At 38.9% G+C, this 12,783-nt stretch overlaps 1 protein-coding gene across 3 annotated transcripts; it reads left to right on the top strand.

The window, feature by feature from the left end:
• Positions 1-444: 444 nt before the first annotated feature.
• LOC137719607 (protein REDUCED CHLOROPLAST COVERAGE 1-like) lies at positions 445-11,845 on the top strand. 3 transcript variants are annotated; one of them, XM_068458642.1, is made up of 25 exons: positions 445-753; positions 966-1,078; positions 1,193-1,254; positions 1,597-1,689; positions 1,952-2,024; positions 2,198-2,548; positions 2,672-2,739; positions 2,844-2,975; positions 3,078-3,119; positions 3,208-3,732; positions 3,846-4,003; positions 4,168-4,699; positions 4,786-4,848; positions 4,941-5,042; positions 5,523-5,840; positions 5,989-6,081; positions 6,198-6,299; positions 6,386-6,490; positions 6,713-6,846; positions 7,205-7,388; positions 7,659-7,790; positions 7,887-7,999; positions 8,345-8,432; positions 8,943-11,174; positions 11,494-11,845. In XM_068458642.1, the coding sequence occupies exons 2-24, from the start codon at positions 1,018-1,020 to the stop codon at positions 11,022-11,024; spliced, it is 5,613 nt and encodes a 1,870-aa protein (XP_068314743.1). In that variant the 5' UTR covers positions 445-753; positions 966-1,017; the 3' UTR covers positions 11,025-11,174; positions 11,494-11,845. The 3 variants fall into 3 exon arrangements, with proteins under 3 accessions (XP_068314743.1, XP_068314742.1, XP_068314744.1); XM_068458641.1 differs by having other exon boundaries at positions 961-1,078; XM_068458643.1 differs by having other exon boundaries at positions 961-1,078; positions 8,943-11,181.
• The last annotated feature ends 938 nt before the right edge of the window (positions 11,846-12,783 follow it).

The raw sequence follows: 12,783 nt of genomic DNA, 5'->3' as shown, positions 1-12,783 counted from the left end.
TTACGCCTCAATAAATTTAAGTTATTAAAATTAGCTAGTTGAATTAAAAAGAAAACCAAAATGCAAACCTACTTGACGAGTTTATACCTAATTATTATGGAATATAATTGACTTATGTTATATGTGTTTATCCAAATTTCTACATTTTCAAATCGAACATCATCATGTAAAATGAAAGACAAAGCAATTGTAGACTGCTTGTAATCAAGTTAGCCGGACAATGTACCCATTTTGCATTCAAGTTCGAATTCTCTACATTTCATTGTTTAAATTAATTAAAATATCGCTTTGTTAAAAAAGAAACACAGAAAATGAAAATACTTATCCCACAAAACAAATGGATACAAATTGATAATTGTTTCTGTATAAGCCAGAAAACTGGCATAAAATGCCAAGTACATTCTTCTGACTGTTAAATCTCCGCCCTTCCTTCCTTATCACACCATCTCTCTCCATATCTTTTATTTATCCTTCTCCACCTTTTTTTTCCTCCTTCATTTCCCCTTTATCTTCCACTGTGTTCTTCTTCCTCTCCTCGTTATCCAAAACTCTCGAGCTCCAAATTTAGAGAGAGAAATTGATATAGAAAGAGAAAGAAAGAGCAAGCTTTCCTCCATATCTTCTTCTTCTTCTTCTGCATAATTATTATCTTAATTATGGTTTTCTACATGCATGGCTATTAATTGGTGAAACAAGCCCCTTGTTTTCAACACTTAGAAAAACAAAGTCTTCCACTTTCTTTTCAAATACTCGGTAAATGTTCAAAGTTTTCAGTGTTTTCTTTAATTATATATTTTTCACTTAATCTTCGATTTGGCTATATGTTTTTGTGCTAACTTTATGAGTTTATGGATTAGTGGATTACTAATTTGTGGTTAGTATTGCCTTATGCTTTAAACCTTATCCTAGTTTTTTCCAATCTTATTAACACTGTTTTAATGAATTAATATATATGTTTAGGATAGTAATTAAGCAGGTTCAAGTTTAAGCTCATTCATTCAAGAACAAGCTGCAAAAATGGCGCCCAGAAACAGCCGTGGAAAGGGAAAAGGAGACAAGAAGAAGAAAGAAGAGAAGGGTATTTATCATTATCTTATATTTCTTATTCAAATTGCTAAGTTGGATTACTTAAGTTAAGCACCGATTAAGTTAACTAATTAATCATTTGTCGTTTTATTTTTTTGCTCTGCAGTTCTTCCTGTTGTTATGGACATCACTGTGAACCTTCCTGATGAAAACAGTATCGTTTTGAAGGTTGTTGGATTATAATTTTTTAATTTAAAAAAGCTAAATTCCTAAGTGTTTCTGTCTGTCATGTTACTTGTACTCTTTGGAAGACATTGGTTAAGAGCATATGATTCGTTCTTAAACTTGTTCATTGGTTGGATTTGAATATGTACGAACTCCTAAACACTTTCACCTACTTTCCCATGATTGAAGTTAGTTTTTTAGGGCTAGAATGTAATGACAAAAGTTATATTATTTTGTATCTATTGACATTGAATCTACTATATTTACTGATTACATATTCTTTATAAAGATCGATTTATGCATCAGGATTTTATATATGTAAAATAACAGGATAGTTTTGAGCAGGGAATATCGACAGATAGGATTATCGATGTTCATCAGCTGTTATCAGTGAACACAGAAACTTGTAACATTACGAACTTTTCACTATCTCATGAGGTAATTTCCATTACCCACATTATTTCTTCTTTCTTTTTATCATTATTATTTCAAAGTTTCGATTTTACCTTTTAGGTAAGTATCAAAAATGGGATGTAGTTGAAGGAATTCAATCCCTTTGCATTTTGTTAGAATTTAGTGTCAGTACAAGACCAAATCAGAAGGCATTACGGTCGTTGCTAAAGGAGAATAAACGACCATTGTGACCAAAAAAGCAAAAAAGGAGAATAAACGACCATAATGTTATTGTCGTTCATGGCAGGTAAGAGGGCAACAATTGAAGGACACGGTGGACGTGTCCGCACTGAAGCCGTGCGTTCTGACGTTGATGGAAGGTAATAGTCAAAACGTATTCCGACGTCGTTTTATCTCCACTCTTTATGATCTTTATGGCCCGTTGGAATTGGACCATTGAGGGCCCATTGGGCCAGAGTGTCCGAACGTCGTCGTATTATGCTTCTTCTTCCTCAGTCAAATTTCTCACTCTCTGTGCTCTGTTTTTTCTCAGAGGACTACAATGAACAGCGCGCCACGGCGCACGTTAGACGCTTGCTCGACATCGTTGCCTGCACGACGAGCTTCGGAGCGTCGTCTTTGCCGGCGAAGGACCAAAGCTCGAAGCTCGATGCTCCTTCAACTGGCTCCGGTAAAAATGCGCCGGTTGCGCAGGATAAGATCTCCAAGAAATCCAACGCCACGACCGCCGCCGCCGTCAACGCCTCCAAGTCTCAAGTTTCTACCGGAACCGATAAGCGAGACGTGGCGGGGGACTCGGAGACCGAGATGAGCCACTCCTGCCTCAAGCTTGGTTCTTTCTACGACTTCTTCTCTCTCTCCCACCTCACTCCCCCTTTGCAATGTACTTTCTCTCCTCCCTCCCTCTCTCTCTACGTGTATACGTATGTACGTATTTATCTGTGTATTTGGAAGCAGAATTTTGAATTTTTGAAAAATTGAGTGTAAATGCTTATGAATTTTGCAGTTATTCGAAGGGCGGCGAAACGGCAAGTCGATGAGATAGCGGCGGATGATCACATTTTTTCTCTAGAGGTAAGACCTTCGTCTGCACAATCCACAGGCACCCAAAGACAATTTATTTATCTATTTTTGGGTCTGATCATCGAAATACATTGTGTATATTGGCAATTTTTCAGGTGAAGCTTTGCAATGGGAAGGTGGTTCTTGTTGAAGCTTGCCGAAAGGGGTTTTATAGCGTAGGGAAGCAGCGGGTTCTGTGTCACAACCTCGTTGATTTGCTACGGCAGCTTAGTAGAGCCTTCGACAATGTTAGTAAAGCTTTTGAGTTTCTCTAGTGATTTGCATTTATTCTATTTCTAACTTTTCATTTGTGTATTGAACATGTGAATATTTAATTTCTCATATTTCAGGCTTATGATGAGCTCTTGAAAGCATTTTCGGAACGGAATAAGGTATGGGATCACTCATTATGCTTTCTTGTATGAGTCTTTGTGTTATCCTTTCTGTATTTTGTAATTGATTTTCTTTGATATTTTGCAGTTTGGGAATCTTCCTTATGGGTTTAGAGCAAACACGTGGCTTGTACCACCTGTTTCAGCGCAGTCACCATCAGTTTTCCCTGCTCTCCCCGTGGAGGATGAAACTTGGGGTGGAAATGGTGGTGGTCTAGGAAGAGATGGGAAATTTGATCTGATCCCTTGGGCTAATGAGTTTTGGCATGTTGCATCCATGCCTTGCAAGACAGCCGAGGAGAGGCAGATTCGTGATAGGAAAGCATTCCTTCTTCACAGCCTATTCGTCGATGTTTCCATTTTTAGAGCCATTAAGGCTGTGCAGCATGTAATGGGAAAACCGGAATTGACTTGTTCAGTTCCAAACAGTGAGATTCTTTACTCCGAGAGTGTAGGGGACTTGAATGTCACAGTTATGAAAGATGTTTCTAATGCAAGCTGTAAGGTAGATACTAAAATTGATGGAATTCAAGCAACTGGAGTGGATAAAGCGAATCTAGCGCAACGAAACCTTCTGAAAGGGATCACTGCAGATGAAAATACTGCCGCCCACGTAAGTTCTTTCTGAAATAGTGTTGTTGATCAATAATCTTTGTCTCTACCGTATGCGATTTATTTTGTAACTTTGGTGCGGTTGAGGTCATTCTTGCTAAATATTGTGTGCAGGATGTCAACACTCTAGGTGTTGTCAATGTCAGATATTGTGGTTACATTGCAGTTGTCAAGGTTGAGGGGAAAGAAAATAAGAAAGTTGGTTCTCCATCTCAGAGCATTGAATTTGTTGATCAACCCGAAGGTGGTGCCAATGCCCTTAATATCAACAGGTACGCAATAATGTGTCAGTGAGTATTATGTAAAGCTACCAGCCTTTTGTCATGGAGTTTTCAGTATAAGAGCCCAATAATGTGTCAGTATTATGTAAAGCTACTAACCTTTTGTCAAGGAGTTTTCAGTATAAGAGCCTAACTAGTATCTTGTTTTTTTGCAGTTTAAGATTACTACTTCACAAGACAATACCTTCAGAGCAGAATAAACCGGCATCACTTATGCAAACTCTGGAACACGAAGATCTTTCAGCCTCGTGTGTTTTTGTTGAGGGGGTGTTAGAAGAGAGTCTTGCTAAGCTTGAGAAAGAGGAGCTAGATTCTGATAATTTTGTGAGATGGGAACTTGGAGCTTGCTGGATACAACACTTGCAAGACCAAAAAAATGCAGACAAAGATAAGAAACCATCAAACGAGAAGGCTAAAAATGAGTTGAAGGTTGAGGGACTTGGGACACCTCTTAAATCCCTTAAGAACAGCAAGAAAAAATCAGATGGAGGCAATACCAAGCTGCAATCTGAAAGCTCAAAGTCTCATGCAGATGGTGTTGTTGCAGAAGTTGAAATTAGTATATCCCCTTCTTTGGAATCAAAGCTTGAGACTAATGCCAAAGAAAATGAGCTTGTGTTGACAGAGATGTTGTCTGATGCTGCCTTTGCTCGACTAAAAGATTCAGAAACTGGACTTCACTTCAAGGTAATACATTATAGGTTTCACTAGAGGCTTTAGAATTTACTTATTTGTACTACACATTGTGTACTAATGTATTGTGTGCTTGACAGTCTCTGCAAGAACTGATCGACTTGTCTCAGAAGTATTACTCTGAAGTTGCTCTTCCCAAACTGGTAAAGATTTTTTTTTCTTAAAGCTTGTTATCTTTTTGCATGGAAGTAATGTTTGATGATTCTTGTTTCTATAAAATATTCGTATAATGCAGGTAGCAGATTTTGGTTCCTTGGAACTTTCACCAGTTGATGGTCGGACCTTGACTGATTTCATGCATACTAGAGGTCTTCGGATGCGCTCTCTGGGGCATGTTGTAAGTGTGCTTCTAACTTAGGGTTTTCATATTTTAATACATGTCTCATATTATTCATCTACCTAAGAATCAATTTCTTTTGTGTCCTCAGTTTTGCTTGGTGTTTATGTCCCTTCTGAACTTCATTAACTATATTCTGTAGTCAGATTTGTGGGGGTAGTTTGTTTAGGTGGCTTTGATGTAATAGAAGAAACAAAAATGAACAAAGATCATGGCAATTTTCAGAATATCTCGAGCTAGCCCTCCCTTTATTATGCACTGGTGACTGTTAGACAGTGTTAACCAGTCACGTTATTTATAAGGCATCAAAGCTCTAATCTTCTTTAAGCATTTCACTAATAGAAGATATTAACTTGCATTGCCTCTCATCTCCAAACTGAAACTCTTAAGAAAATTTTGAAAAGCTATATGTAGATGATACGTGGAATGCTGCTTAAATAGGTTATCATATTGAACGAAATGACTTTTATTTCTTTATAGGTCAAGCTTTCGGAGAAGCTATCCCATGTGCAGTCCCTTTGCATTCATGAGATGATAGTGCGAGCTTTTAAGCACATACTTCAGGCAGTGATTGCTGCCGTTGGTAGCACTGAGAAAATGGCTGTTTCAATTGCTGCTGCATTAAATCTTATGCTGGGGGTTTCGGATAATGAAGAATTAAATAAGTCTTGCAATGTTCATTCTCTTGTGCGGAAATGGCTGGAGGTATTCTTGCAAAAGAGATATGGATGGGATATTAACAGCTTCAACTATGAAGATGTGAGGAGATTTGCGATTCTACGTGGATTATGTCACAAGGTATATATCATGACACTGCATATTAGATTCTGGAGATCGCCCACATTCTTGATTTGTAATTTTACACTAACTTTTATTATACTGTATTTTTAAGTTTACACTGACATTTTGCTTTCTCTTCCCCCTATCCCCCACCCCCCAAATTTAGGTGGGTATTGAGATGGTTCCAAGGGATTTTGATATGGATTCTCCAAATCCGTTCCAAAGTTCAGATATTGTCAGCCTAGTCCCAGTGCATAAGGTGACGACTGGGCATAAAATATTAGAAGCATCTGTTTTCCTTTCTTTCGATTTTTAGAAGGGATAAGAGTGATTGTCCATCTTTAGTAATTTAACCTTTTCTTCTACTTTTTTCAGCAAGCTGCTTGCTCTTCGGCAGATGGTAGGCAACTCCTAGAATCATCAAAAACAGCTTTAGATAAGGGAAAACTTGAAGATGCAGTTGCATTTGGCACTAAGGTATGCAGACTGGTGCTGGAAGGTTTTCTTTCACCTTTTTATATTAATATTCTAGTTGGTTACTGGCTGTACTGTGAAATTTGCAGGCTCTTGCAAAGCTGGTAGCAGTTTGTGGTCCATACCATCGAATGACAGCAGGAGCTTACAGCCTCCTTGCTGTAGTTTTATATCACACTGGAGACTTTAATCAGGTCTGTTCCTATCCCTTCTGTTCTGGTGTTTCTGGGACATATATAACTGTTACTTTCTGGGTCAAGCAGATTTTAAATTGGGGGATTGGCTACATATGGTTTCCTATTTTTATTGTTGAAGGTGGAACGGAATGTGCAGAAGTGTGGAAAATATGGAAAGTTTGTCTTTCATTTTGTAAAGGTTTTATGTTGTGGATGACCAATGATGTGTTCCCATTACAGGCTACAATTTATCAGCAAAAAGCCCTGGATATCAACGAGAGAGAATTAGGGCTTGACCATCCAGACACCATGAAGAGTTATGGGGATCTTGCTGTGTTCTATTACAGACTTCAACATACGGAGCTGGCTCTCAAGTATGCTTTTTCCTTGTTCAAAGTGATCCCGATGTATATAACATCACAGTTTATGTGTTTAGGGGAATAATTTTCAAAGTGATGATGTGAATGGGTTGCTCTCTCGATCTTGTGGATGCAAGCTGTTTGCCATTTTTGTTTCACAGATCCAACCTATGGGGCTAGTTATTGGGGCAGAAAACCTGCTCTGTCCCTTTTCTTGTTCATTGTTGATGTATTTCCATTTAAAGGCATAGAAAACAGGGAGATAAATTAGTAATGAGTCATAGCTGCATGCTGCATAGTCTGTACATTCATTAGGATACGCGTTATTTTTTAAATTACTCACAAGTACAAGCTCACAATTTCTGCTGTTCAGGTATGTAAAGCGTGCTCTGTATCTTTTGCATCTCACATGTGGACCATCTCATCCAAACACTGCTGCAACATACATCAATGTGGCTATGATGGAGGAAGGCCTGGGAAATGTACATGTTGCCCTTCGATATCTACACAAAGCTTTGAAGTGTAATCAAAGGTTACTCGGCCCGGACCATATTCAGGTTGTGTATTCGTTCATTTGTTTGTTGTTTAATTTATTTATGTCCTAAAGCTTATAAGCTATCACAATGTTCAAGGTCAGATGCTGCGGTAATTAAACAGTTAGCTCCAAAAATGAGGACTCAGTTTTTAACAAGTAAACAACCAGTGAAACTTCACGTCTTAACACCTTCACAGATGTACCGCTGGAAATTTGATTTAATATAGTAAATTGTAAATTGTTTATTTTGTATATTTGAGAATTTAACCATTTTAATGTTAAATCTCTCCAGACAGCAGCAAGTTACCACGCTATTGCAATTGCTCTCTCTTTGATGGAAGCTTACCCTTTAAGCGTTCAGCATGAGCAGACAACTTTGCAAATTCTGCGAGCAAAGCTTGGCCCAGATGACTTACGGACACAAGTATACCCTCATCTTGGTTTAGCCCATCCTTTCTCTTAAAACTCTTTTACCTCCTCAAGGATTAACCATTCAAAAATGTTTTACCAAACACTGCAGGATGCTGCTGCTTGGCTTGAGTACTTTGAGTCCAAGGCTTTCGAACAGCAAGAAGCTGCAAGAAATGGGACTCGAAAGCCTGATGCATCTATTGCCAGCAAAGGCCACTTAAGGTTTGATAGCATTGTTAACGTTAATTGGATCGCTGAAGTTATAATCCACTTTCTGCTCCTGTTTTTATGCCTAACCACACGGCTGTAATTTTCATTTACCTATGCACTTGAATTGTTGATTTGGAAGTGTGAAAATGAGGATTTGATGGTAAGAGGTGACCCTTTTCCATGCCTGCATGCCACTTCGAGAAACTTGCCTTGATATTGAATTTATTCCTTTTGAATTTTCCGGTCGGGAGACAATTACTCTGGCTAAGATGAATTAGTGGATCCTTTACATGCATTGCCGCTATGGACTTCTTGCCTTAAATCCTTTCTAATACCATATTGTTCTAAACTTGGCAGTGTATCAGATTTGCTTGACTACATTAGTCCAGCTCATGGTGCCAAAGGGAGAGCGATGGCAGGAAAGAGGAAAAGCTACTTAACAAAGGTACGTTTGGAGTTCAGACCCATTTTCATTTGTGGTTTTGTTTGCCAATTCTTTTATCTTTTTTCAGTTTCTGTTATTTCTTCCCTTCTTGAAAAATAGAGTTTTCGTCGTGGTTATGGGTTCAACCCATCCTTGGTTCATAAGAAATCTGGGATCTTAACAAGTGTAAGTAGAAATATCCAAATTGTTGTTGTTGGAAAATTGGTTACTCTTGGAACTGATAGAAGCCTTTATTAAAATGGATAAACCCCAACAAAACCTGCTTGTGTGCAAGGTCTTCATCATTGGTAACAAGCTGAAGCACACCTACTGGGAAAAAAAAATTATTAATTCAACTTTGAACCGAATAAGAACTATCCCGCCCCCATTTTGGCCATTTTGTGTGAAATTTCAAGGAACATTTCTAGTGTTCAGATAGAGATACCATGCCCTGCTAGAAGACACACTTTCTTTACGCTCCCTATTCTCATTGTCATGCACATGAGCAAACTATTTCAATTTTTTGTGCAGTTGAAGGAAAAATCCATCCAAACTATCAGCTCAGCTAGTTCTGATGAGTCTTCAAAAGAAACCACAAAAGAGGGTTCAGACGAAGAGGGTCAGGAGGCGAATGTACTTGAACCAAGTGATAGAACAGATGTTATCCAGGAGAACAGCTCTCCTCTGGTTGAACCTCAGCACGTTGTGGAAGAGGTTGCAGAGGAAAATTCAAATGTTTTCGATCAGATATCTTCTGAAACATACATTGAAGGTGGTGATGATGGGTGGCAATCAGTTCAAAGACCTAGATCAGCTGGCTCATATGGGCGGCGTCTAAAGCAGCGGCGGGCAACTATTGGGAAGGTCTATAATTACCAGAAAAAGTATGTTGAAAGTGACGTGGACTATTCTTCAGTGAAGAATATTAATCAAAACAGTAGTTATTATCTTGTAAAGAAAAGGCCAACATCTCACGGAAGTTATGCAGACAATCACACTGCAAAACCCTCCCAAGGTACTAAGTTTGGACGGAGAATAGTTAAAGGTGTAACATACAGAGTCAAGTCTATGCCTTTGTCTACCAAAGTAGATACCGAAGAGCCCTCTAACGGTGGCAAAAGTTTGAGTTCTCCATCAGAACCTAGTCAAAACGCTTCACCACATGGAATTGGCCCAGTAAAAAATTCCGTAGTCAGTCTTGGGAAGTCTCCTTCTTACAAGGAAGTAGCATTGGCTCCACCAGGTACTATTGGGAAATTTCAAACCCAGTACAACATTCCTGATAATCAGGAACATGGTGTCCGAGTTCATGAAGAAGAAACAACTGAAGTCAAAGGAGATTCCAAACCAAACACAACTGAGTTAGGAAATGTACTTGAAGAAAAGGACTCTGTGTTGGACTCTGTATTGGTTACGACAGACCACGTACCAGAGGAAACCGGAGCTGCTGAGAAGAAAGGAGAAGTTATTTCAAACGATGCAAAGGAAGATAAGTCTTCACTGATGGTATTTGAGAGTTTGGATGGACACGGATCCAGCGGTGTTAAGATTGATGAAGTGGTAGAAGATAACTTATTGACAGACGGAGTGCCAAAATCTTTGGGTTCTCCCAAGGGAATCTGTGAGACGGATCCATCTGGTACTTGTGAACTGCATGACTCCAACTCTACCATGCAAGGTGTAGACGATGCTGTGAGTTCAGTTGATACTCGGGGACTGCCCAGTAAGAAGCTGTCTGCCTCAGCAGCTCCATTCAATCCCTCACCATCTGCTGCACGTGCTGCTCCGGTTTCCCTGAACATTGCCATACCTTCGGGTGCGGGTAATGTCCCAACTGTTGCACCTTGGCCAGTAAACATGAATCTTCATCCAGGGCCTGGTACTGTCTTACCCACGGTCAATCCAATGTGCTCCTCCCCTCACCACCCATACCATTCTCCTCCTGCGACCCCAAACATCATACAACCATTGCCTTTTATGTACCCTCCTTACAGTCAACCCCAAGTAATCCGAACCAGTGCCTTTCCCGTTCCTACCAGCGGGTTTCATCCAAATCATTTTGCATGGCATAATGTGAACCCCCATGTTCCCGAGTTTGTTCATAGTCCAGTTTGGCCTGGCTGTCATCCAATGGATTTCTCTGCCCCTACACCTGTTGCTGAGCCAATTTCTGAACCGACAGTGGAGCCAAAATTTCACAATGATGATTCTGCTCCAGTTCTGCCAGCGACCATTGACAATTTGGAGGAAACTAAGCAAGAAGTGAGCCTTCTGACGTCAGAGGCAATGAACAATGCAGTTGAAAGTGTAAAGGAAAATGGTCCTTCAAACCTTTGCAGGGTTGAACATGCTCAGAGCGAACCAACTGACAACCCAAATGGAAATGCTGCAAGTAGCGGTGAACGAACAAACGATGGAGAGAAAACCTTCAGCATTTTGATGAGGGGTAGGAGAAACCGAAAGCAGACTCTGCGAATGCCTATCAGTTTGCTCAGTCGACCGTATGGCTCACAGTCCTTCAAAGTCATATGTAACAGAGTAGTCAGAGGGAATGATGCTACCAAAGCCACCAGCTGTTCATCAAGTGAAAATTGCACAGCTACTGCTACTTAACGCCAATTTGCTTTTGCTACCGATCAGGGCAGCCGGATTTTCTAGAAAAAAGCTGGATTCTTGACAAGAATCACTTGATCTTTTGTGGCTCTTTTGTTAACAAAGCACGTTAGTTTCTGCTTACACATGGTCCTCAAAAAATGAATTCAGGTTAGAGGTCTGGCTATACGTTCTTCTAACAATTTATAGTTCTTTCTTCATGAAATATGCATATATAGATACGACCTTTTAATAAAACTAGAACTTGGGAAACACTAAAATAGACGATATGCCGTATATATAACATGGTTTAGTGCCTCTTTATTGTCTATCCAGTGTGCTTCCAGTTCTATTTTTCGGTTAAAAGTTCATAACCGGTTCCATTTGTTCGTATTTCCTTTTCGTCTTCTGTCTTGTTAGTATTTTGTAGGCAAGGTAAGAATGTCTTCTCACTGAACGTATATACATTTGTGAAACTGTGGATGTGCAGGTTTGCAGTAGGAAGCTTATGTTTTGCGACTTGTGTGGGAAGGGTTTTTATGGGGTGACAATTTTGATTCATCACATATGAGAAATTTTGTTACTTTTGGATTATCGGACCACAGCATTCAAAACTGATACCAGTTCTTATTTTGGTTACAATAAATGGGATTTTGATTTTTAATTTGGATAAATTGTATATGACCTAATTATTATTTCTTTTTCTTCATTTCTTTATCTAATTTTAGATGAGTATTAACTTTATTAACATGTGATATATTGTTGTTTTTACAATAATGTAGTGAAACCACCGTCAAAAGTTCAGATATTTTATTTTATTTTTCAATATAATTTTTTCACCATGCCTTGTTTGATTCAATTCAGTCAACAAATCTTTTCTCTGGAAAGATTGATGTTATTGTTTGTGTCATCTTTTCGGTTCAAAGTTTTTTATAATTCGGATTTAAACACTAAAAATTAATTAAATTTTAAATCTAAATATTTTTGAATATGAACAAACTGAGTGTAAATATGGGTACATTAAACTCTCTTCAAAGTGAACTTATCAAAAGCTTATTTTGTACTAGATGGGATTTTGTTTTGACATATGCACCTTCTTCTTTGTCTTTGTGCGTTTCTAGGCACCGCCATTGAACTTCCGACATTGCTTCGTCATTGAGAGTGCCGCTTCGTCATTGAGAGTGCCTATGATTGGTTATGGGATTTAGCACTGAGGGAGTCGAATATGCAGACGATTTGTTTGATGAAAGTACCAACTGGATTTAGTCTCCGGACCATACACTAAGCGAATCAAATCCTTCTCAGCAATATCTTGAATGAGAAGATAGCCCATTATTTTGATGGCATTTTCTGGGTGTAACGATTTGATCTCTAAGAAGTGTACAATTGTAAGTTCATAGGATTGCATAGCATTTTCTCTCTCATAAGGAAAAGGAGTGGGAAACTTGGTTTTAGAATAGGGTTTGAAGTGTTTCAGTAGAGAGTGGAAAGTCTGTTTTTATGTCTTTTTTATGTGGAATCTATATTAATTTTTTACGAGAGCGGGAGGAGTGTCGGAGACAAATTGAGCGAGTTGGGAGAAAGACGTCTTTTGGGTTCTCGGAGTTGATTGGTTGTTCAATGGTGACATTGTGAAGCACATAGACAAGAAGGAGAAGGTGCACACGTCAAAGTATATTTTTACCCTCCATTTAAGGGACAATAAACGAAAAAATCATTTTTAGATTAAGTTTGCTAACGGACTAAATCACGAAGCTATCTTCCAATCAACTTGGTACCA

Source organism: Pyrus communis, chromosome 16, assembly GCF_963583255.1.
Source record: "Pyrus communis chromosome 16, drPyrComm1.1, whole genome shotgun sequence".
Lineage (NCBI taxonomy): Eukaryota > Viridiplantae > Streptophyta > Magnoliopsida > Rosales > Rosaceae > Pyrus > Pyrus communis.
The sequence above is the reverse complement of the archived record's forward strand: the minus strand, read 5'-3'. Positions and strand labels throughout refer to the sequence as shown.

What these genes read in the sequence shown, in the direction of transcription:
- LOC137719607 (XM_068458642.1), top strand. Translation starts at nt 1,018, where the DNA reads ATGGCGCCCAGAAACAGCCGTGGAAAGGGAAAAGGAGACAAGAAGAAG. An exon ending in GAAGAAGAAAGAAGAGAAGG is followed by an intron (nt 1,079 to 1,192) that starts GTATTTATCATT and finishes TTTGCTCTGCAG; the next exon opens with TTCTTCCTGTTGTTATGGAC. An exon ending in AAAACAGTATCGTTTTGAAG is followed by an intron (nt 1,255 to 1,596) that starts GTTGTTGGATTA and finishes AGTTTTGAGCAG; the next exon opens with GGAATATCGACAGATAGGAT.